Source organism: Lissotriton vulgaris, chromosome 9 (genome assembly GCF_964263255.1).
Source record: "Lissotriton vulgaris chromosome 9, aLisVul1.2, whole genome shotgun sequence".
Classification (NCBI taxonomy): domain Eukaryota; kingdom Metazoa; phylum Chordata; class Amphibia; order Caudata; family Salamandridae; genus Lissotriton; species Lissotriton vulgaris.
In genome coordinates, this window is record NC_141697.1 from 642,759,347 (window position 1) to 642,784,321 (window position 24,975).

Consider the following 24,975-nt stretch of genomic DNA (forward strand, 5'->3'; position numbering starts at 1 on the left):
ATGAGTGATGTCACTGACCATGTCATGAGTGATGTAATATGTGACGTCATCAGCAGTGCATTGCAGGCACGCAAGTTATAGTGAGTCCAACTAACTATAACGTGGGAATTTTAATGGTTTTAAGTCAGTAAAATTTCCAGCTAACTATAACTGGTGTCAAACCTATGGTTTTTTCAGTGAATTTAATAGGTTTTTTAAATGCTAATTCCTAACTATAACTGGTGTGAAACCTATGGTTTTTTCAGTGAATATATATATACATTTGTGATGGACCCTTTAGTACAAGGAGCAGGGCCTTTAAAAGCTCTATAAGTTCTAATGACCTGTAACATTAATATGTGGTCATTTTCTGGTATGCCCAAAACGCTTTTACAGTTCTGGACAGGAGTCATGGCACCACCATTTAAGAAAACATGTCACTTACCTTGGACCTATAGATAAGGCAGACAACAGAATGATCTGGATTGAGTAAGCAAAATTTAAACATAGAATCAAGCAAAATAGAAACCACATGAAATGCATTAATAATTACAGCACTCACCTTGGAAAAGTAGCCGACGATGTGGAAGCCCTTAGAATCGTATTCTGTCATGACGTAGAACAAAAAGGGATCTGTGTCATAATATAAAGTTTTGTGGTCCAGGAAGCACTTGGCCAAAAGACACAAGTTCTGAGAGTAGCTCTAAAGGATGAAAAAGACACAGACTTGTAGAGCAACATCATTGCTTGTTGTAGGATCTTTGGGGCAGGATGCATGCACTGGCAACAGATCTTATTAGAGTGTTACTGCACACCTGCAAACCCGTTAAAAGAAATCCGGGCATTTGTCAAATTCATGTCTCTAATAAAGAAACATTACAATTGTCACAATGTGCTGATTCAACAAGAGAAAAAACGAAGACTGCCCAAAAAAGTGGTCTCCTAATTTGGAGTCAGTTGTACCTTCTAACAAAGGCCACTCTAATTTTTTGTGGATCAATGACAGGTTTGATGTAGTTCTTTGACTGTAATATTCAAGTAATTAACTCAACAATGTATTGGCCTTGCCAGTGGTGGCACCCGGATCGCCTTCACGTGTCCGAAAGACCACACAGGAAACTGCCATGTAGACCGGATCACTTTGACAAGCTAGGTGGGAAAAAGTATATTAATGTATATGACACCAGTGTAACATTAATGTATAACCCCCTAAAGCTGGGGAAGTAAGTTGAGTTCTTCCCTGAGACGGCATAACAGAAAATGTTACTTACCAGTAGCCTTCTGTTCTAGGCATGTAGAGCTGTGGATTCACATGCTTTGCATACTCCTGCCATCTAGTGTTGGGTCTGGATGTTTGCAAGTTGATTTGTTCAAAGAAGTCTTTTCCAGTCATGGTGACTCCTCCTTTCGGTGATAGTGCGCCTGGGCATCGACTCCATTGTTAGATTGTTTCCCATTAGAGGGTGAGTATGGAGTTAGTAGGATAGATTAGAGATGTCCATGCATATGTATGTAATAAATGATTACGCAATTAACTGCAACAGGTATAGGTACCCGGGGAGGCGGGTGGGAGCATGTGAATTTACAGCTCTACATGCCAAGAACAGATGTCTACTAGTAAGTGACATTTTCCGTTCGAGGCATGTGAGCTGTAGATCACATGCTTTGCATTGACTATACAGCAGTTTGTTCACAAAGCGGTGGCTAACCTGTAGCTGTTGCAGTTGTCTGAAAAAGTGTTTTAAGTACTGCCTGACCAACATTAGCTTGTTGTCTCGCTGACACATCTACACAGTAATGCTTGGTGAATGTGGGTGTTGTAGACCATGTTGCAGCTTTGCAGATGTCTGCAATGGGAATGCTCCCTAAAAAAGCCATAGTAGCCCCTATTTTGCGGGTGGAATGCACCCTAGGGGTATTGATAATGGTTTTTTTCGTTTTTGCGTAGCATGTTTGATTGCATTTTACAATCCATCTTGCAATGCCAGATTTTGCGATAGCATTGCCTTGTGCAGTGGCGCAAAAGCCACGAAGAGTAGCTTTGTGTTACGAAAGGGTTTAGTCCTTTCGATGTAGTATAGTAAAGCTCTGTTAACTTCTAATGTGTGAAGAACTCTTTCTGTTACAGAATCTGGTTGAGGGAAAAAACGGTAACTCAACAGATTGGTTTATATGAAAAGCAGATACTATCTTTGGTAAGAATTGGGATTAGTATGAAGAACCACTTTGTCTTTGTGTATGCGAAAAAAGGGTTCTTCAATAGTTAATGCTTAAAGTTCACCTAATGAATGAATGAATGAAATCCGATTTGTAGCGCGCTACTAAGCCCAATGGGCGTCAAGGCGCCTAACCAAAAAAGAATGCTGGATGGAACAGATATGAATCCTTACTGGTAGGCCTTGATAAAGCACCAAGTTTTGAGCGCTTTTTTAAAGAGGGCCAGAGACGGTTGGGCCTTAATCTCCATGGGGAGGGCATTCCATAACCGAGGGGCAACGATGGAAAATTCTCTACTACCCCATCTGACCTTCCTCGCGAGGGGAACTACAAGCAGATTCCTCTCAGAGGATCGGAGAGCCCTACTAGGGACATGGCGGGTTAGAAGGGAACCCAAGGGATCCAAGGGACCAGCCGAGAGAGCTCTATAGGCCAGGCACAGGAGCTTAAATGAAATCCTCTGTTGTATGGGAAGCCAATGCAGGCTCTTCCTGGCCATTGTAGCAGAGGATGCATTAGGTAGTGCCAGAACGAATCTCGCGGCCGCGTTCTGCACAATCTGAAGGCGCTGGATGAGGCCCTTGTTAGAATCTGCATAAAGTGCATTGCAGTAGTCCAACCTGGAACCCACCAATGCAACCTACTCTCCTCAGTGAAGTAATGGCAATGAGGAAAGCCACTTTCCAAGTGAGACATTGTAACTCACACTTGTGTAGTGGTTCGAAGAGTGCACCCATTAATCTGGTAAGGACAATATTTAGACTCCACCCTGGTGTAGGTGGAAGTCTTGGAGCAATTATTTGTTTTAGTCCCTCCATAAATGCTTTGATCACATGCACTCTGAAAAGGGACAAATGTTGCCTGGTTTGTAGATATGCAGCAAGATGTAGTCTAATGGATGTGTAAGTTGTATTTGAGCGTTATAAGTGTAACAAACAGCAGATGATAGTTTGTACTGAAGCATTTAATGGGTTGATATTGTTGTTATTGCAGTAAATGACAAAATGTTTCCATTTGGTTGACTAGCATGCCCTTGTAGTAGGTTTTCAGGCCTCTTTAATGAAATGCATACAGTTTGGTGGAAGCTTTAGAGAACCAAACTCTATGATTTCAGGAGCCAAATCGCAAGGTTCGGCTGCTTTGGATGCCTTATGTCTCCATGGCTCTGAGGGAGGAGACTGGATGTGAAGCGTAGTTTGTGATGCGGAACTACTGAAAGCTCTAACAGGGTAGAGAACCATGGTTGATGGGCCCATGTTGGAGCAACCAGGATTAGAGTTAGGAATGTTTGTTTGAGCTTTCGAACCACTAATGGAAAGTGTGGGAGAGGCGGCAAAGCGTAAGCAAATATCCCTGACCAGTTCATCCATAGGGCATTGCCTTTGAATAACTTTTTCCTGGTAGGTGTTCTGCTAGGAGATAGATGTTTTGATGAATGGCCTACCTCCAAATGGTCTGTGCGAGGTTTGACAGTTGGAGAGAGTGTGTTCCCACTGTTTTTGTATATATAATACATCGCTGTCAGGTTGTGTGTGCAGACTAGGACAGCTTTGTCTATAAGGTGGGTCTGAAATGCTTTGAGCGTTAGGAATATTGCTAGCAGTTCCAGCTGATTGATATGAAGCTGTTTTTGCTTCTGATTCCACAACCTTTGAACAGTGAGAGTCTGGAGATGAGCTCCCCAACCTGTGAGTTATGCATCTGCTGTTAGGATCGCCTATGGAATCAGGCTGATGAATGCCGCCATTTGGATACATTTTTGGGGTCCACCACTGCAGAGAGCGATAGATGCAGCCATCCACCAACACTAAATCTTTCAATTGACCCTGTGACTGATTCCACTGACAGGCTAAACATTCCTGAAGGGGAAGCATATAGAGTCTTGCACATGGGACTATTATGATGCAAGAGGCCTTCGTTCAGAGTAACTGCATGTATAATCGTGCTTGAAGTGAGTGATTGGATTGAAACTGTGAGACCAGTGCTTGAATATTTCTGCTTCTGGCCACACTTGGAAAGGCCAAAGCTTTTTGAGTTTCCAGAGTGGCCCCCAAGTATGTTTTTATCATTGAAGGTTGTAGGTGTGACTTCAACTAATTGACTGTGAAGCCTAGACTGTGCAGCAGGTGCAGTGTGGTTTGTGTGTGTTGGAGACACCTTTTGTACAACTGGCTTTGATGAGCCAGTCGTCCAAACATGGGAAGACATGGATGTGTTGTCTTAGCAGGTGAGCAGCAACTACTGCTAGGCATTTTGTAAACACTCTGGGAACAGTGGTGACTCAGAACAGAAGTACTTTGAATTAGTAGTGTTTGCCCGCTGAGGTATTTGCAATGAGCGGGATGCATTGGAATATGGAAGTATGAGTCTTTTAAGTCAAGAGTAGACAAAGTCGCCTTGCTGTAGGAGAGGAAAGACCTGTTGGAGAGTGACCATATGGAAGTGATCCAAATGAATGTATAGGTTTAATTCTCTGAGGTCTAATATAGGGCTGAGAGACCCATCCTTTTTGGTAATAGGAAAGTAAAGGGAGTATACGCCTGCCCCTTGATATTGTAATGGGACAGGTTCTATACCTCCTTTTTGCTGCAGAAACTGAAGCTCTTGTTTGACGAGGTGTATATGATCCATAGACAGTTTGTGTGATCGTGGAGGAATGTTTGGAGAGTTGGTGGTAAGCGCCAGACAATAACCAGATTGGATAGGTTGTAATATCCATTTGTCTGAAGTGAAGGTATTCCAGACTGGGAGAAATTGAGAGAGACGTCCCCTGACAGTCGTGGAATGATCGGGGGAAGAGGAGACAAGTCACTGTTTATTTGCGGCAGGGGAAGTACGGGTTGTGTTACTTTTACCTCTTCCCTTGCCATTGTTTCCTCTAAATCCTCCTCGAAAGTAACCTCTTGAAGAGGGTGATTGATTATTACCTCTAAATGACGTGGAGGAACTGACTGTTTGTATGGTCTTAGAGCCTCCCCTGTAAAAGTAGCGGCGAAAGGAACCACGATTAGATGGTGTTTGTAAAGCTCCCATGGATTTGGCAACATTTGCATCTTTCTTCATTATTTCTAATGCAGCGTCTACCTCAGGTCCAAATAGGTGTTCTTTGTCAAAGAGTAGGTTTAAGATAGAGGCTTGAACCTCCGGTTTAAACCCTGAAACCCTGAGCCAGGCATGTCTTCTAAGCAGAACACTGGTGTTAATAGCACGTGCAGCAGTATCAGCTGGGTCTAAAGCACACCTGATGGAAGTGTTGGAAGGAAGTTTCACTTCTTGGATTAAATCATGTGCCTTAGCTTTGTGCTCATCTGGCAAGAATTGGAGCATTTGTTCCAATTCATCATAATGAGCTCTGTCATATCTAGCTAACAGAGCCCGGGTGTTAGCTATACGCCAAGTATTGGCTGCCTGTGCCGCACGAGTAATCTATTAACTTTGATTCCTTATCAGGAGGAAGGGCATCTCCTGTTTGTGAATTTACCCGCTTACGAGCATTTTAAACCACTAAGGAGTCTAATGGAAGTTGACCTCTGATGTAAATTGGGTCTCTAGGTGCGGCTTTATACTTTTTGTCTACTCTTAGAGTGATAATTCTTGCGCGTACTGGGTCTTTAAATATGTTATCTGTATGTTTAAGCATACCTTTAACACCTTGGCTGCTAGGCGTTTTCCCCCTCCTGTGCTGAAAATTGCCATTTTGCTGGTGTCATGACGAGCTCAGCTCGTCATCAGCACAGCTCAACTGTGCATCATGACGAGCTGAGCTCGTCATGAGCATCGAAAGGGTTAAGCATAGGTAGTGTATGTGTTGTGTTTTGAGAAGGTTTTGAATAAAAAGTCTTTAAGAACCTCTTTGTGGAGCAGCACTCCATGGTATTGAGCAGCTCTGTTGACTAGCTCTATAAACCCTACGTTATTGTCTAGTGGAGAAAGTTTTGAAGGGTATAAACCTGGGTTGTTTTCAGTATTAGGATCAGTATTATAATCGATCCATGGGTCAGGATTATTGTCCTCTAGTGCATCTCCATCTCCGTCCCCATCATCCTGGTGATCAGGTGATTGTGGTGAATTTGTGGGTGTAATACGTACATTTGGATCTATTGGTGAAGAAGGTGAAAGGGAAGGTGGAGAAGTATTAGTATCTATATTCTTTCTTTTAAGAGGAATATGGTAAGAGTCCATGAGTCCTGGCTTGCGTTTTGCTGGTAGCTTTGCGTACCTCTGCCCAGTCTTAGGGTTAATGACAAGTTCTTTTTGATTTGGGTCCGTGTTGGAAGGCGGGACATTCAACTGAGGCTCTTTGGATGGAGGAGGAGCTGTTTTATCTTTAGGTGCCAGAATTTTAGGTGCAGAGTTTTTCGGTGCTGAGGATTTTGGAACGGAGGATTTCGGAACCGAAGATGTTGGTTTTGATTTCGGTGCAGAGGATTTTGGTTCCCTGCCTGAAAGTGGTCGACTCGGTCCGGAGCCAGAAGGCTTTGACGTATATTTCGGTGCCAGGCTCGAGGGCAGGGCGTTTGAAACTTTTTCTCAGTTCCGACCTTCACCCGAAGGCAGAGGAGGGCCGGAGCCTTTTTATGAACGACATTTGGGGCAGGGGAGTATCTTTACTCACGTTATGTTGACCCTGCGTGAAGTCCTCTTTGTTGTCAGAGTCTTCCTTGGATACGGAGATGTGTAGTTCTCCTCCTTGGCTTCCAGTGCTTTGAAGATTTCTTGGTCGGAGTCTTCCCCAAAAATATTTGGAGTGGAGCGGCTGCATTGTTGATATATTTCGTGATGCTGAGCCCGACTATCACGGAGAGCTTCTTGGAACGAAAGGATCGGCAGGCTTCGCAGTTCTCTTTGTTGTGTTCTGGTGACAAACACAAGTTACACACTTTATGCAAGTCGGCATGGGGATACTTAGCGTGACACCCGGGACAGAATTGGAATGGAGTCCGTTCCACCTACTGCGATCTGGCCCGTCGTGGTTAGGCCCAACGGCCTTCCACGAAGTTTTCGACTGAACATTTTGGATACGATACTTGGAGATGGGAGAACACGATTGAGAAACCATACCTTCGAGGGTAGTGGATTCCGCACCGAGGGGAACCGGAAGGACGGTGTAGAACTGGAGCGCAGCAATACACGCCCGAACCCGATGACGGAAAAAAAGACAATCTAACAATGGAGTCGATGCCCATGTGCACTATCATCGAAAGGAGGAGTCACCATGCTTTGTGACTGGAAAAGACTTGTTCGAACAAAACAACTTGCAAACATCTAGACCCAACAATAGATGGCAGGAGTACGCAAAGCATATGATCTACAGCTCACATGCCTCAAACTTTGTTTTCCTCCATATAACTGCATTGCATTCTCATCCATTTCATTGAACTGTCTATTCGTTCTCATTGCAAAGTCTAAAACTGTACTTAAATTAGTGCATAACTTACCTGCACTAAGTGATACTTGGTTCTCAAACAAAGTATTGTGAATCCAGACTCTATAGAACATGCCAGTTGCAGACATTTTCTAGCCAGCATGGAGACAGGTGAACAGGTGTCTGTGTAGCCTTTGTTTGGTGGAGAGATCTTTGTTCCTGTGCAGAGGAGTGAGAGGAAGAACCTGAATATGCACCTGAAGTTCTTCCCCGTGACATTTGTCTAGGAGACAGGGAATTCTGCATAGGCCTGTCCGCTGATGAATGCTGACTCGAGGGTCTTGTGGACATGTCACGATGCTTAGGCAATGAGTGAGAACTCAATGTTGAACTGCGTCTTGCTGCCGTCAACGTAGATTGCCTAGAAGGTGTCTGTCTCGATGTCGATTGTCATCGAGGGAGATGTGCATCTCGAAGTTGTAGGAAGCTGACTCTGTATATAATATACCAAAATGAGGTATAGTGTGCACAAAGTCCAGTGGAACCCCAAAGATAGACTGAGGTAAAAGTAGACAGCACCTTACTCTCTATTTGTGGTAGTGTGGGCGAGCAGTAATGTTTTGTAAACACTCAGGCAAGAAATGATGTCACACACTCAATTTGTTGTATAAAAATATTATTTAGTTATTTAATTTCTCGAACCAAGCTAAGCCTGGTGTAGGTAAGTGAAATAATACTTTGAAAACTCTTATGCAGTGATTTACAGTTGAATGCAGGTTCAAATGCAGTTGGTTGATTTACAGGTAAGTCAAGAGTTCGAAATTACTTTTCAGTTACTTTACAGATTACTGTGCATGTTACTTTTTAGATTACTTCGTAAGTTACTTTTGCTAATTAGTGTGATATGCCTAGTTATTCCACTGAGACATTTCCTAGACAATAGGCAAGTAGTTCAGATTTTACACATATGCAGTTTTTCAATGTTTTATACAAACCGACTCCACACTTAGAATAATTTTCAAAGAAAAGCAGTCAATGCAATCCTATGGAAGGATATGAAGTTATCGATTTGCAGGTAAGTTCTTATTTGTGGGAGTTGGTATTTTGAAGTTAGAACCATGGTTTCCCCAGGGTCAAGTATGCACCTTCAAAGCACCCTCAGCGGCACTAGGGCGGTCGGGTGCAGAGTGCTGAGGCCCAATATTATCCAATGGGGGACAGGGGGCCTGCAGTTGGTGGCTGCTCACCAGCAGCAGCACAGGGGTGGCTGGGTGCAGGGTGCTGGTTTGGCGTTGGGTGCCCTGTTGTTTTCAACTGGGATTCTCCGGTTGTGAGAAAGTGCCATCTTTCTTGTATTTGTATGCCCCCACTTTTTGCTGAACTGCTGATGTGCTTTGACAGAGTGTGCTCTGGGCTCCTGCCAACCAGGTACTCAGGACCTGTGTTCCTTCCCTAAAGCTGTGTTCAACCAAAACCCAATTGGCATCTCTGGCCACCTATCAGCCCCTAGTAAATGGTACCCTAGGTACTCAGGGCATGGTGACCAGAGAAGGCCCCTAAGGGCTGCAGCACTTATTGTGCCACCCTGAGGGGCCCTGTACCCTGACACCCACACACTGCCTTTGCAGGCTGAGTGTCAGAGTACAGAACTAAACAGAGAGTGGATATGGCACACATCCCTGTGTGCCATGCCCACAAACCCCACTGCCCTGGCATACATCAGTCACCCTTCTAGCTGGGTGCCCTATGCCAGTGGTGTGGGCACAGGTGCATGTGCCCCGTGCCACTACAGTACCCAGGGCCATTCCTGGGCACTATAAGTGCAGTGCTGCCATTTAAGAGTATATGGTGCTGGGAGGTCGTCATTGCGACCTCCACAGCACCATGATGGCTTCACTGAAGACTGAGAAGTTTGATATCAAACTGCTCAGCACATTAAACCCGCACTGATGCCAGTGTGAAGTTTAATGTAAAATGCACCAGACGGCATCTTAGAGATGCCCCCTGAAACCTAACCTAAAATCCACATCAGGACTGAGTGGCTGCCCAGGCTGTCACACAGCAGACATGTTGCTGGACCCCTGGGTGGCGAGACCCTCGCTCTCCTGGGCCTGCAACAATGCACATCCTGGGCGAGGTGCTAGGTCTCCTCCCCCAGGATGGGCAGGGGGAAGCTTCAAAGGCATGCCGCCTCTGCGAGCTTCTCCAGACCATTTGCTGTACCCATCAACTGGCCCCCACCAGTTCTGATCCCCACTCTGGCAGGAAGACTGCCGGGAAACCCTATGTCAGGAAGGGGGGAGGGTGCCAGCCTGTGCCAACCTCACCCCTCAGGTGGGGGAGGCGAGGTAAAGCAAGACCCCGGGTTCCGGCCATCTTGAAGATGGGGAGCCCTCCCCAATCACACCTAGGTTCCTGCCCCCCTCCCACCAGAGAGGAGCAGGCTAGGGGGTGTACCCACCCCAGGAGAGGGACCTTGCCCTACCTGTAACACCCCTAAGTTCAGTATTTAGGGGCTCCCTGAACCTTCCTTCCTCAGATCCCGATAAGAAAAGAAGAAAGAAGATCAAGAGGAAGACGACCCGCCATGCAGCTGCTCACAACAGGACGACAGCCACTGACTTGGCCCCAGCCCCACCGGCCTGTCGATCCTGGAACCTGTTCCTGCTTAATCCCGGCGACTCCTGCAGACAGCAACCTTGGGACCCCCGGAGGACCTGCCTGCCTTGACCCTCTTAAAGACTGGGACTCCAATAAGCAGAGGCTCTGCTTCAATAACCAACCCCTGGTGCCAGCCAGGAAGCTCGAGACCTGCCCACTCTGCACCCGCCAAGCCCGGCCCGTGCCCGAGTGATCCAAGACCATGAGGACGTCCCCCGGCGCCAGGGACCCGAAGTCCAGTGCCCAAAGACCCTCCTCAACGAACCAGACGGCGCCTGCAGCCTCAGAACCAGGGACCCCTCCACCCGAGGGTAAGATTTCCCGACACCCAAAGACACCCCTGCACCCGGCGCCCTGCAGCTCCCTGTGCCTCCCTTTGGGGTACCTACCTCTTCTCCAGATCCCAACGTACCTCTCGAAGTGGTGGTCGCACCGGTCTCGAGAGTAGTAGTGGAGGAGACTGTCTCAAAACACCGGGAACCGACGGACAGCTTCCTCCGAGGCGCGGGATCCCAGAGCCGCACGGAGACCAGCCAAAGGTTGGGTGTCCGAGAGCTTTAAAGGCCGGCAGAGTGAGGAGCAGGGCAAAACAAACACAATATTCAAAAAGTGTGCTCAAAACGTAAAGCAGTTTGGCACGCCTAAGCCATGTCAGTATTGTAACATAATAGCAGCCTTTATTGGCACCAAGTGCCAGCGTTGCACCAATTCGGAGAAGAAATATGGGCCCCCTCAGACTTGTGAACAGTGCAAGCAACAGTGCACCTTTGATCGCAAAGAGGAGGGAAGAAGGAAGGTTGATGGAAAGTTATGTTGGCTTTGTACGCCATCATACAAGCGAGTTCTTCAGAAGATTAAAGAGCAGCATAAGAGCTTAGGTTTTGGCCATTCAAATTCAACAGCTGCTTCACGACCTGAAAAAGATCCACCCCTCATAAACATAACCATCACCACCACCACCACCACCGGCACAGTGGTAGCCACCACCACCACAAAACAACCCCGAGGAGGGCTGGCGACAGGAGCCAGACCCCACCATGCACCGAGAGTCAGAAACAGAGCTGCCCCGCACCTTCAGCACCGTCTGCGGCTCTCAAGGTAGCAGGAAACACACCTGTCTCGGAGGGCAGCAGCGGAAGTCTCACCCCGGGGGCCTGCACTAGAGCCTGAAGGAGGCAGCAGGCGAGGGGCACAACAATGGGTCACGAGAAGAGCTGAGGGACAGCTCCAGGGGGAGCGCATGACTTCTCAAGCACTGCCAGTCTGTCTTGCAGTGAACACCTTTTCACTCCTTGCCTGACCTTAAGATGGCCGCCAGGGGAGACTTCTCACAACGAGGAGCTCTGAACTCTGAGTCTGTCCCTCCCGCACCTCTCCTCTCACCATCTTTGTCCCAGTGGCCAGCCGGAGAACTTTGCGGAAGGCTCTCCCCAGTAACACCAGGACTGATGTCTCTTCTGACCTTACTTCCCTCCTCCCCCTCCTCCCTACCCCCTACACCTCTCGAATCTTGTCTTTGGATCACCTCCTGTTCCGCTCTCTATTCTGGTGGGACCCGAAACAAATACATGGCCTATTTCCGGTGAAGCTGCATCGACAGCTATAGGGGAGACGGGCTTCGGCACACCGCCATGGCTGTTACCTACCCAGCCGGACTTCTGACATCTGACTTGTTTCTTCCCTGCTGCTGCTTCTGCTCTTTAATTGTTTTCCCGTTGAGACCTAGCTGTTTGGCTGATGCCCGGTGGAGCTACTTGATAGCTAAAGAGGAAATGGACTGTGGACTTCCCCCTCGGTCGTCACCTACCTACTTGGGGCAGACCCTCCTTCGTCTCTCCACTCCTTCTAGCTCCAACCCCCTTTTACCACACCCCCTTACCCCTCTAAACTCCATTAATTGTGTCTTCTACACTCTTGAAATGTTTTTCAAGTAACTGATGTAACGTGTAATTGAAGTAATTTTATAATTTCTGTTGAACCTTATGTAAAGCGCTCCGATACCTTCGGGTCTAGCCAACGCTATATAAAACTTTTAAAATAAACAATAAATAAATAAAATCTCCATCCCCGAGTCTGCAGCCTTTGCTCCCTTTTTTCCTTTCCCATTAAATAACATTGAGCCCCCGACGGCTGAAAAGCACCCTGCACCCAACCGCCCGAGTGCCTCTGGCAGTGCAACCTTTGCCCTATCCTCCTTCTTCATTTGCCCTGAGCAAGTGACCAGGAGCCCAGCTCCCACAGCCGCGAGGCCTGCTAGCCAGCAGCCACCAACCGAAGGTCCCCTGCCCCTCATTGGCAACATTGGGCCTAACTACCTTTGCAACCGGCCGCCCCTGTGCTGCTCAGGGTGAACCAACTGCACCTACCTGAACCTGGGGGACCCCTGAATCTATGCCCAGAACCTTAACTTCACCAGCCGAGTACTCACCGGGAAACTGGGAACTCACTTACCTGCCATTGGATAACATTGACTGGTTTGACTTGAAAAATCTTCTGTCTACTTTTGAAAACTTAAAAGATTCCTATAAAATCAGCCGAGTAACAAATTCCGAAGTACTCACCTGTGATCAGGAGAGAAGCCAGTACTGTACCTTGTAACCCAGTATTGAACCACAAAAGTAATCCGAACCGGGTTTACCCTTAACCTGTATTTTCTCCATAGGAATCAATTGTCTGCTTTTCTATGAAATTTCTTTTAAGTGTCTACTTTTGAAAACTTGAAATATTCTTTAAAATTCGCACATACTACTGAAACGTAATTACTCACTTGTCGTAAGTCGAGACTCCAGTGCTGGAACTAGGAGCCCAGTACTGGATTACAAAAGTAACGAGAACATACTTTACCTGCAACCTGAATTTTCTCCCATTGGATAACATTGTCAGATTTTGACTGAAAAGTTTGAACTTTTAAAATACCTTTTTATTCCTTAAAAATCATTGCAATAACCAAAACGTTTTTACTAAACTGTTTCCAGCTTAGACCCCAGGACTGAATCTAGGATCCAGTCTTAGACTTACAAAAGTAATCTACAAAGCAAATAACTGTAATTGTGTAGAAAAACCTATTGAGCTCAATGCTAAGTGTGTAGAACTGTGTTGCCTATTGCAACAAGGACCCCCAAGGCAAAAAATGTATTTATTTATTTTTTGAAAAATCGCAGGGTGCGCGTACCGTGCGCGCACGGGTACGCGTACGGTGCACGTACCCTTCCGAGAAAGCTGCATGCTCATTGGCTGTCAACACTCCAAACCAGGAAGTGTTGGCAGCCATCTTGTGCTCAGTAGACCAAGGCACAAAAAAGCAGAAAAACAAACGTGTAGAACACAAAAAGGGGGCAGGGTAGAAACACCCTGACCTCCTTGGCCTGCCAAGGTGGTAGTGATAAAGAAGTGTGGGAGGTGCCCAATCCCCCCCCACACTGCCCCGGGGAAAGCCGCCCTCCGGGGCAAAGCAACGCAGCCCTCTGGCACATACTGGAGGCTCCTGGTGGGCTAGTTGGCCCCCAGGGACCCCCAGTATGCAAGGGGAATTAGTTCCCTCTCTGCAAACGCGCCAGGGGGCTGCGTTGCAGAAAGGTGTAAAAAGGGGCATAGCCTCATTACACCTCTCTGCAATGCAGCCCCCTGGCGCATACTGGAGGTTCCAGGTGGGCTAGGTGGCCCCCAGGGACCCCCAGTATGCAAGGGGAATTAGTTCCCCCTCTGCAAACACGCCCGGGGGCTGCGTTGCAGAGAGGTGTAAAAAAGGGTGTGACCTCATTACACCTCTCTGCAATGCAGTCCCCTGGCGCATACTGGAGATTCCAGGTGGGCTAGTTGGCCCCCAGGGACCCCTAGTATGCAAGGGGAATTAGTTCCCCCTCTGCAAACGCTCCCGGGGGCTGCGTTGCAGAGAGGTGTGAAAAAAGGGTGTGGCCTCATTACACCTCTCTTCAATGCAGCCCCCTGGCACATACTGGAGGTTCCAGGTGGGCTAGTTGGCCCCCAGGGAACCCCAGTATGCAAGGGGAATTAGTTTCCCCTCTGCAAACACGCCAGGGGGCTGCATTGCAGAGAGGTGTAAAACATTTTTTTTTCAATTTATATTAAAAATATGTAATGTAATTTAACAAATAATATATCTAAAAATAAATAATTTATAATAATGTAGTAAATCAGTATAAAAAATATAACAATTATTACATTTAAAAAGTATCATTTACAAAACCATTGAAATTCACTGAAAAAACATAGGTTTCAGCCACGTTATAGGTAGGAATTACCATTTAAAAAACCTTTGAGGGGGGAGGAGCTTTGCGCGCATCCAAGATGGCCACGTGAGCTTAGGGCTCCCGAGACCCCCGTAGCCCCCCAAATATATCCTGTCATTTATCCTAACTACTGTGGATCGTATTTTGCATAGGAACCGAAGGAGAACCGAAAGCTGCAAACCGCGTCTCGAACGTTCCCCGGAAACTGGAGTTACAGGATCGCAAAGTTTGAGGCCTGTTCCCTTCGGATGATCGGTGATTTAGTTGGCACTGTGCCCGAGTGGTAATGCAACAACATCGACCTCTGACACCGGAAGTGACTAGCCTGGCTCCACTTCACGTCTGAGTTTCACTTTCGATTTTGCCTGAGACGCTTCTGAGTCCGCTCCAAATTGTCCTAGACCCTTACCGGCGACAACTGTGCAGCGCCCTGACATAGCAAGGACGTGCGTGTTGCTGTTCTGGACTTTTGGTCACTATTCCCCTTGAGCTAGGCGGTGAGCATTGAATTGACTTCCAATGGCGACCAAGCCGGAGGGAGAAAAGCGACAATCGAAAACCTCAGAGGGGGAAGGAATACCCAATCTAACAATATGGACCGGTATGCTCAATCGAAGGGGTCGCCGAGTGGACAGGGCAAATCTCAGGAAGGACTTAAGGACACCTCTGTCCTGGAACCAGAGCTGACGTTGCAAGAGGCTATGGCCGCCATTGATGGAATCAAGTCCACTCTCGGATGAAAGATGGAGACTCTTGCGCATAAATTGGACACTGTTTCCATTGAAGTGAATTTGATTCGGGCTGACCTCACGAAAACTAGTGAAAGGGTGAAGTCTTTGGACATAAAAACTGCCATTCTTACGACAGATGTCATGGATTTGCAAACAGACGTCCGGAATCTGACGGCTTCGAATGACCTGGCTCTCCGTAGACTGGAGGAGTTTGAAGGGCGGGCTCGGAGGAACAATGTGCGTATTATTGGTGTACCGGAAAAAGCGGAAGGGCAGTCCGCAGACCTTTTTGTTGAAGAATTGGTACTAAAGCATCTCCTGCCCAAGGGTCTTGGGAACTTTTTTACTGTTAAAAGAGCGCTCAGGATTCCCGGCGGTAGGCCTCGTGTTGGTAGGCCGCCTCGACCCTTGATAGCAAGAATCTTCAATTTTAGGGACAGAGATGCGATCCTCCAGGCCTCTAGATCGAAAGGCCCTTTGCAATATGAGAACTCATCCATTAGTTTTTTTCCGGACTTCACACAAGCAGTCCAAAAGCAGAGAATGAGTTTCATGGGGGTCAAACGAAAGCTTCGCGACAAGGGACTCAAGTACGCGATGATGTACCCTGACAAGTTGACAATCGAACATGGCGAGAAGGTCTATTTTTTGGATAAGCCCGAAGTTGCAGCAGACTGGTTGGACACGCTAGTTGCTCAAGAGGATCCTCGCAGACAGAGTGGAGATGAAGAAGGGGGTGCGCAGGACCAGGAATAAGTACTGTTGCCGTTAGAACTCCGAAACTTGGGGAACGGACTATGGTTCTACTTTTTACAATATTATGTTTTGCCACAGTAATTTGGGAGGTTTGCGGGGCTGTCCGTGGGTCATTTTCTTCCTCATATTTAGTTTGGTGTAGTGTAGTTTAGATGTTGGGGCGACAGGCACACTGCGAGTTGGGGTGGCTGGAAAGTCGTGAGCAGGGGTGCAGGGTGGGGGGTGGAGTAACTGTTAGTTCGTTATGGGGATGGGGGCAATGTTGTTTTTTGGTTTTGTTTTTGTGTTTTTTGTGTTTTTCCAAGGCATTTTATACCAGAATGGTTACATGATGGTGCTGGAACTGGAGGAGGGTTGGTTCTCTTTCATGCTTCATGATGGGGGGTAGAGGGCTGAGAGTATTGAGTTGGAACGTGAATGGACTGGGGGATAAAATTAAGCGCAGTGTGGTTCTACAATTCCTTAAGAGACACTCTCCGGATGTAGTTCTACTTCAGGAAACTCATTTGGTGGGGAATGCTTGCAATGCTATGCATAGAAAAGGCTACCGCTTGGTGGCACATGCCGGATTTACTTCGGGGTCTAGGGGAGTTGGGATCCTCCTTAGGAAATCACTTCCGTTTGTGGTTGACTACGTTACAACTGATGATCGGGTTCGATATGTAGCAGTATCAGGACGTTGGAAGGGATACACTCTCTCCCTCGTTGCGATTTATGTCCCCCCCGGGTCTACAAACTACAACCTATGTTGAACTAGGGAAACTTGTTTTAGATCTCCCAAGAGGCTTACTGATTTTGGGTGGAGATTTCAATGCTGTTGTCTCTGGCATCATGGATAGATCCCCGCCCCGTGACGGGCACCTAGATGGCTCCCTGATTTTCTAGAGGCTTTGGGCTTGATAGATAGCTAGAGATTGTTCCATCCTAATCAGCGACAGTTTACTTTTCACTCCGGCATCATGGTAGTCTTTCGCGTATTGACTATAGTTTAATACCGGCTGCTCAGGCATCGTATGTTGCCGAGGTGAAACATCTTGCTAGAGGAATTTCAGATCACTCGCCGCTTTGGATCAGATTTGAAATGACCCTGGGCACTAGTGGTAGGATCGCCCCTATAAATCCCTGGTATTTACGTAATCCGAAGATTCGCAAGGAACTCTTGAAGGCGATGGAACACTACTTCCAAGAAAATGAAGGTTCGGTCTCTTCGTCGGTCTTGTTGTGGGAGGCCTTTAAAAGAGTGATCCGAGGGCAAGCCTTGTCCCTGATTTCGGGAGTTAAAAAGCAGAAGGAGGAGGTAGTGGGGATTGAATCGGACATAGCTAACATTGAATTAGAACTGGAACATGAGATTACTCGTGCTTCACTAAATGCTCTGCAACTTAAACAGATAGAGTACAGAGCATTGGTCACTGATAGTGCGAAGGCCCTAAGTCGAGAACAACAGGGACGTCTATAAGATCTAGGTGATAAAGCGGGTACGCTGATTGCTTGGCTAGACAGGAGAGATGGCGCAGATCGGGTGGTTCCGGAGATTGAGAATGCAGGGGGTGATCGTATAATTGATCCACAAGGGATAGTAGATGGCTTTGCGGATTATTTCCGGAATGTGTATACCTCTGTCTCGGATAGATCGGAGGCAGATTCGTGCCAGTTGGTTAGGGATATTCAACTTCCCTGTTTGGCTGAAGAGGACCGCGATTTCATGGATAGTAAGCTTACAGTGGATGAGATAGCTTTGGCGGTGTGCTCTCTGAATTCTGGGAAAGCAATGGGTCCCAATGGTCTTCCGATCGAGTTGTATAAGCTTCGACCAGACAGGATTGCCCCGTTTCTGAGAGATATGTTTTGGAGGCTCGAGAACGTGGGATCCTGCCCCTAGATCAGAGAGTGGCCTCGATAGTGGTTATACCTAAGGATGGGAAGCCTAGATCTTGTTGTGAGTCATACAGGCCGATTTCGTTACTTAATTCGGAGCCTAAGATATTGGCTAAAGTGTTGTCCAATAGGTTGGTCAGGGTTATTAGTGAACTGGTACATCCCGATCAGTCTGGCTTTATTCCTCATAGGAATATGGCATTAAATCTGCGCAGATTGCACGGAGTTCTTGCTAGGGCGCACACCTTGCGAGAACCAGCTGTACTAGCGTCACTTGACGCTACGATGGCTTTTGACACGGTGGAGTGGCCATATTTGTGGGCTGTTTTGGCTAAGTTCAGTTTTGGTCCTGAGTTCGTTAGCTGGGTGAAGCTCATGTATACTGAACCTCTGGCCCAGGTTGTTGTAAACAATCGGGTCTCAGCGCCATTTTGTCTTGGGCAGGGCACTAGACAGGGATGTCCGCTATCTCCCCTTCTGTTCTCGTTGGCACTAGAGCCCCTGGCGGCTTGGATCCGCTGGGAGCCCTCGATAAAGAGTATCCGTTGGTCCCCGCAATTTGAGGATCGAATTTCTTTATATGCTGACGACATACTGCTTTATTTGACTTCCCCCAGGAAATCCCTTAACGTTGTCTGTGATGTTTTAGCCTCCTATGGTAGAAACTCGGGATTGATAATAAATTGGACGAAATCCTATCTCTACGTGCTATACGGCAAGGTCCTCAACCTGCCGCATAACTGTCCTATACAGAGAGCTAGAGACAGATTTAAATATCTTGGGATTTATATCTCTCTCGATCCCGTAATTCGACATGCTAAGAACCTTCTTCCTCCGCTGGCTCGCTTGAAAAGTGGTGTTGCGGGCTGGAAGAAACTCCCACTTTCGCTGTTAGGACGAGCAGCCCTATTTAAAATGATGTCTTTGCCACGGTTCCTCTATGCCCTTCAAAACACTCTGGATGTGGTACCGGCTAGTTACTTTCGGGAAGTGGAGGGATTGCAGCGTAGTTTGCTTTGGGACGGTCGATCACGTATAGCGCTGTCTAAGTTGACGCTCCCATGGTACGATGGGGGAATTGCCCTTCCTGACATTAAAAGATACTATTGGGCGTCTCAATTGGGAGCTATAAATCATGGCACTTATGGGTCCAATACGGATCCGGGCTACGCAATGGATAGTTGGCTACTCCCTGGTGGTAATTACAACAGAGCGCTTTATACTAGATCTGTGGAGAAAAGTTTAACGGGCCCGACCAGAGTAGCAGTACGTATATGGCATGATGTTACCTGTTCATTGGGATGGAGGAATCGTTTGACTCTGGCTACTCCGTTATTTGGTTCGGAAAGGCTAGGTCGGTTGTGGAACACGAAAGGGTTTGACAAATGGGACTTGATAGGGATCTCTACTGTGGGCGATGTTTGGGCGAAGGGTAAAATGAAGTCATTTATGGAACTACAAACCGAATATGATTTGAAAGGTACGGAATATTTTCGCTATGCGCAGGTGCGGCATGCACTGAAATCGATATCCCCGGAGGGAGAAGTTATACCAGAATCATCCCCATTAGAAGATCGAATACTAGATGGGTATTTCCAGACAGGACCATCTCACTCATTTATAAAAAATTGATAAACCACAGAGTTGACCTCTTGACGGAATTAAGGAATAAATGGACGCAGGAGGGTATTGAACTAGACGATGAAGACTGGCTATCTGCGGTCTCTTCCCCTAAGGAAGTCGCGATCCAGGCCGGATTGAGACTCGTCCAATTAAAATGTTTGCATAGGATCTATGTCACCGGTCCCGTATGATTGCAATGGGGTTTTCGGAAGATGGCTTGTGTAAACGTGGGTGTGGTAAGGTGGGAACGTTTTTCCATATACTGTGGGAATGTCAAGATATGGTGGAATATTGGAACGGGGTACATGATGTAATGCATGAGGTAACAAGTGCGCGGCTCCTACCAGAAGCTAGGAGATGTTTATTGAATATTTGGGAGCCCACAGACCTAAACGTTGCGCAAACCCGATGGGTTACTCTTGGACTTATGATTGCAAAGCGGAATATAGCGCAGCTGTGGGGGTCTGCGAGGCCACCTACTATGGACAGGGGGAAAGAAAGTATGGACTGGTGTATGTTCCGTGAAAAAACTGTCTACCTGGCTCGAGGCCGCCCTCGAAAATGGAACAGTATTTGGGGACCTTGTAACCAATATAGAGGAAACATTTGTACGCCACCTGTAAATGTTGAGCCGGACACTACTCTTTCCCCCAGATCCTTGCGTGTAAATCTGCCTATTATTTGTACCTCATGCTCCTTTCCACCCCCCCCTCCCCCCACCACCGATATGTTTGTACTAAGTATTGTACTTGTGAACGACCCTCCTCTATCATGTGCACTGCTGTATTTGGATGATGCCTTGTGTTAATAAAAAGAAATATATAAAAAAAAAAAACCTTTGAAATTCACTGAAAAAAACATAGGTTTCAACCACGTTATAGTTAGGTATTAGCATTTAAAAAACCTTGCAAATTCACTGAAAAAACCATAGGTTTCACACCAGTTATAGTTAGCTGGTCATTTTACTCATACAGAAAGTTTGAAATTTAAAAATATATATAAATAAATAAATAGATTAATATCACCATATCAAAATATTTATGATCTTACTCCATTTGTATACACCCCAAATTTCATCATATAGATCAAACAAGATCAGAAAACATATATATATATATATATATATATACTAGTCAACCCAGAACATGCGACTTAGATTACCTCAAGTAAGGTGGATAAAAAGAGCACTCTTTCGTTATAGTCTTACAGCAGTCTAAAACAAGGAGTAAATAAATACACCTGCAAGTTTGAAATGTTTATTTCTAACGCCTTAATCTCATGCGCAGTACCTTAGATAATACAACCAAACATATTACCAGAAACAAGGTTGTCAGCATTGTTACTATTCCATAAAATACAAAGGGAAAAAGCATCTTATATTGCTAACGGGAAAAAGGTTTAAAATATACCTACATTTCAACCTCCCTACCTACCAGGTTAGTTTATAACTACAGAAGGTCTCATAGGATTACATGGACGGCCCCATACCTCTGGTACTCAGCAGTAGTGGATCACATTGAGTTCTGCACAAACTGTCAGGATACGAATGTTCTCCAACTGTGTGTAATTATGCCTCCACAATACATTATTAAACGCGCAAGTATCAGACGTGGCCACAGCTGCATATGTGTTATAGGTCGAACGTGCGAGGATCATTCCGAATAACAGACACAGTATCCAAGATAACCTTGATGTTCCATGCTCTCACTATACACACTAAACTAGCGAGGCAGTCTAGAAATGTAGCATAACAAATTATTCTCATGTGAAACAAAATGCTCAGCCTTCTCTAAACAATATCACAAGTGCGTGTCTTGTGCAAAGCAGAGCAGGAAAGTAAAAATGGCGTTTAACCTTCTAATAAACCCATGCTAACTTAACACGGTGTGAGTGCAAGGCTCAGCCCACGACACCCTTCCTCGATCGAAGCACGTGATATAAACGTGGGCGAATCAGGAACGCTGAGTCCAAGCCTGAAAAGCAGAGTCAAGTTCAAATTTGCATAATAAATTATTTGCTGTTTGATAGAAAACAGTAACTAAATAATAAAGAATAGGTAGAAAAATCAGAGAGTCTTAATCTAACAGGGTATAAGCACAGTATGTAGCAAGAGCCTCCAAGAGGAAGTCATTGTTCTCATCTGAAAACATTTCAGCCATCCAATTCAATAGTGAGAATGAACATACATGTTCCTTAACGACCGGAGCCTCTATCACCATCGGAGGATAACACGAGTCATCTTCAATGTAACTGCGTGCCAAGAAGTCATGCGCCGCTGCAAAAACATTCCAACGTCCCATTATTCCATGTATCGCTGCTAAGGCCATAATCCCACTTCCAGAACAGAGCAAGTCATGAACCACTAAGGGGCTCATCAGCTGGTCATAATCCGCGTTGGGAGACACCGTACTGCAGAGACACAAATCCAGGGCCCAGTCAAAATCGCAGCTGAGGCAATGGAAGACAGGTTAAACGCATGTGAAAAAGGAAAATCGAAACGATAATCCATAAGCTGCACTCAATGTAGCCAGAGGCAGCGCTCCGTAATAACTAAGCATTCGGTTGCGGAGCAAGAACAGCCGGGACATATGGTCGTGTGCTGCAGGATCTGCATCCATATTTAAGTAAACAAATTAATAAAAGCACACCGGCAACTAATGCGAGTATTAAGCAGTATTCACCAAAGATGCTGGAAAACATCGAATGAAAAAATGCAGAGAAGACACCAAATATACTTTGAAAAGAAGTCACAAGGCCACTGCTTCTAACTTTAAAAAAGTAAGGTAACCCCGTAGTCAAGGACGCATTAAAGATACTCTGAATTAACTCCCCAAAATACGAGGCACGTCTCTATTTAATAAATCATACACTTCTGTGCGGATGTTTGCTACATGAAGGACAAATGTTTCTCTAGCAGATGTAAGAGCGACCTCTTTTTGAGACAATAGCGCTCTTATAAGGCTCATTTGGTTGACTCTTCTTTCAAGATCGGAATCGACGGCCGGATGGAAACATCCAGCTTCCCATGAAGAGGAGTAAACACAACTTTTTTATAGCAAACCACACCCTCAGTTACCGTAATCATGTAACCGATGCCTGCTAGCATTTCACAACAATCTGCATTATTTCAAATTAAATAACTCACGTTTCCAGTAAACTGAACGTTGGTATGATAGCAGGTGTCCGAGTGCCTTTCAAAACGCAGGCCAAATTAGGCGCATCTTGATTACAAGAGCCATGCTATTGTATGTGTCTACAAATTAAGGAGTGATCTGGTGCTATTGTGCAATCCTCGCCATTCACATAGACTTATTTTCCCTCCCTCAGGCACCTATATGCAAATGATAATAACCAAGCTTCATGCAGATAAGCGCTGCCTAAAGATCCATATCTGCCTATAGCATAGTATTTCATGCAAACCTCAAACTTAAACAGGCTAAAAAGTAACGTTATGATACCGTGGATAAACCACACAGCTGAATCGGATCTCCAATGAGTGACCACTTGTAACCATTCTCATAGCGCGCCCTGTGCTCTGATTTGACAGTGAGAGAGTGATCGCACCATAGTTTGTACTGCTAATCTTTCTCAGCATACGCTACGAATACGGTTTCACGTCGCATCAAAGCTTCCGTGTGACGTCATGTACGGTGCCCCGTACGCAAAGACGCGAATGTTTTTAATTGTTTAAAAACATATAATTATGTATTTATTGCACATACTAACAGAAGACATTATCTAGGATAATTATGAAAACATTTTTTTAAGTTACAATAATCCTATATTACTTTTAAAAGCAATTACACAAATCACGGTGAAACGTCATGCGTACTCGCATCGTAAGAGCACCGTAATCACAGCGTAAGCGTACGCAAAGCCATGTGACTTTAAAAGAAGAGATTTGATTGGTTCATAACACTTCCTATTACAACTGTTGAAACTTCCGTCCCATTTTAATAATTTTACTTTGACTTTCTAAGAAGAAGCATCTCTTCTGAGAATCTTGTCAAATAGAACGAAGTTTACCATAATAACAGCAATGCACTCATCTTCCAGTCATTCTTCAGAGGAATATTTCATTCCTAAAGAACCTCCAAAGAAGAGGAAAGAAGCTCTAATTTGGCAGTTTTTTACTTTTCCAGATGTACAAAAAAGGTTAATGCTCCAAAAGTAACCTGTAAAGTTTTCCAAACTCTTTCAAGGGGTGATCCATCTCAAAAATACTCCTTTGGCACAGCAAATATGGAGCGACACGTGAAGAACTTACGCCCCAACAACTTTGCTCGACAACCCACCTGCTGCTGCACCAAGCACATCAACTGCTGCACCAGTATTTTCAGCAAGCAGTCCACACCCACAAATTCATCCTGATTTTGCTCAAGTTAAAATTCTATAAATTTATTGCAATAAACTTTTGTGTTATGGGAAACAGTCTATTGACTTGATAAAACGCAGGAAGCAGGAGCATCGCTGTCCTCTACACTACTTTTTTTTCATTCTTTTGTTCCTGTTGGACACTGCCAAGCCCCCCCATTATAGAAATAAATTGCCCCCGGGATTTGGCCACCCTGGGAGCTAATTAAGAATAAAACGAACTTCTAGTTTTTTTTTCCTTTTCCACCACGTACGACTAAAATACGCGTACAACGCGGTTTTTTTATTTAAAAAAAATCAATTTTGGGCCTAAAGATCCAAGTGAGACCCCCTGAGCAGGCCTAGAGGGTCAACATGTTTCTACCCTGCCCCCTTTCCTTATTTTTCAACTTTGTTTTACTGTTTTCTTGTGACTCGGTGCTACCGAGGCACAAGATAGCTGCCAACACTTCCTGGTTTGGAGTGTTGACAGACAGTTGACATCCAATCAGCATGCAGCTCGTGCTCGTAATTGTACGGATTTCGGTACGCATGCTGTACTTCGGCTCTAGATATCTCTATGATTTTACTTTTGATTTTCTCAGGAACTACTGAATGGATTAACACCATTTAACAAAAAGCACAATCTGCGAACCGAACTCTACCTCTCACCCAAATTTGGTGCAATTCCGTTCAGCCGTTCGGGCTGTAGCCCTGGCTAAAGGTCCCTATGGAAAATTGCATGGGGAAAACACGTTTTGGGACCCCCCTTTTTTCTCGGCCCCCACTTGACGAATCACCCCCAAACTTTCAGGGGCTGAGCGGAGCAGGTCATTTTCTTGGAGAAATTCGCGAAGATTCGTCCACCAGTGCCAAAGTTATTCCAAATAGAATGTTGTTGATTTCCTATGGAAACTAGGTCCTAACTATAACTACCTACTGGTGACCGCCAGTAGGTAATATATAAAGTACTATGCACATGTTTATGATATATATAGAAAATATATTTACAAGGTGCTCCGAGCTCCCCGCAGGTAGGCGGCAGGAATATTCACTGCTTATAACTATTGATGAGGATCCCTTGGAAGAGAACTGAACTATCTGTGGAACACCTCAGCGACAGAAGTATGGTATGAGGGCTTGTGGGTGGAGTTCCTTTTAA

General features: G+C 45.8%; 1 protein-coding gene across 9 annotated transcripts in view; it reads right to left on the reverse strand.

Moving 5' to 3' along the window:
• The window catches only part of KAT5 (lysine acetyltransferase 5), a 537,900-nt gene that overhangs the window by 98,341 nt on the left and 414,584 nt on the right, over nt 1–24,975 (reverse strand). For all 9 annotated transcript variants that reach the window (XM_086938323.1, XM_086938322.1, XM_086938317.1 and 6 more), the window contains one exon: nt 542–682. In XM_086938323.1, coding sequence (XP_086794449.1) covers nt 542–682 — 141 coding nt within the window. The remainder of the gene's footprint in view (nt 1–541; nt 683–24,975) is intronic.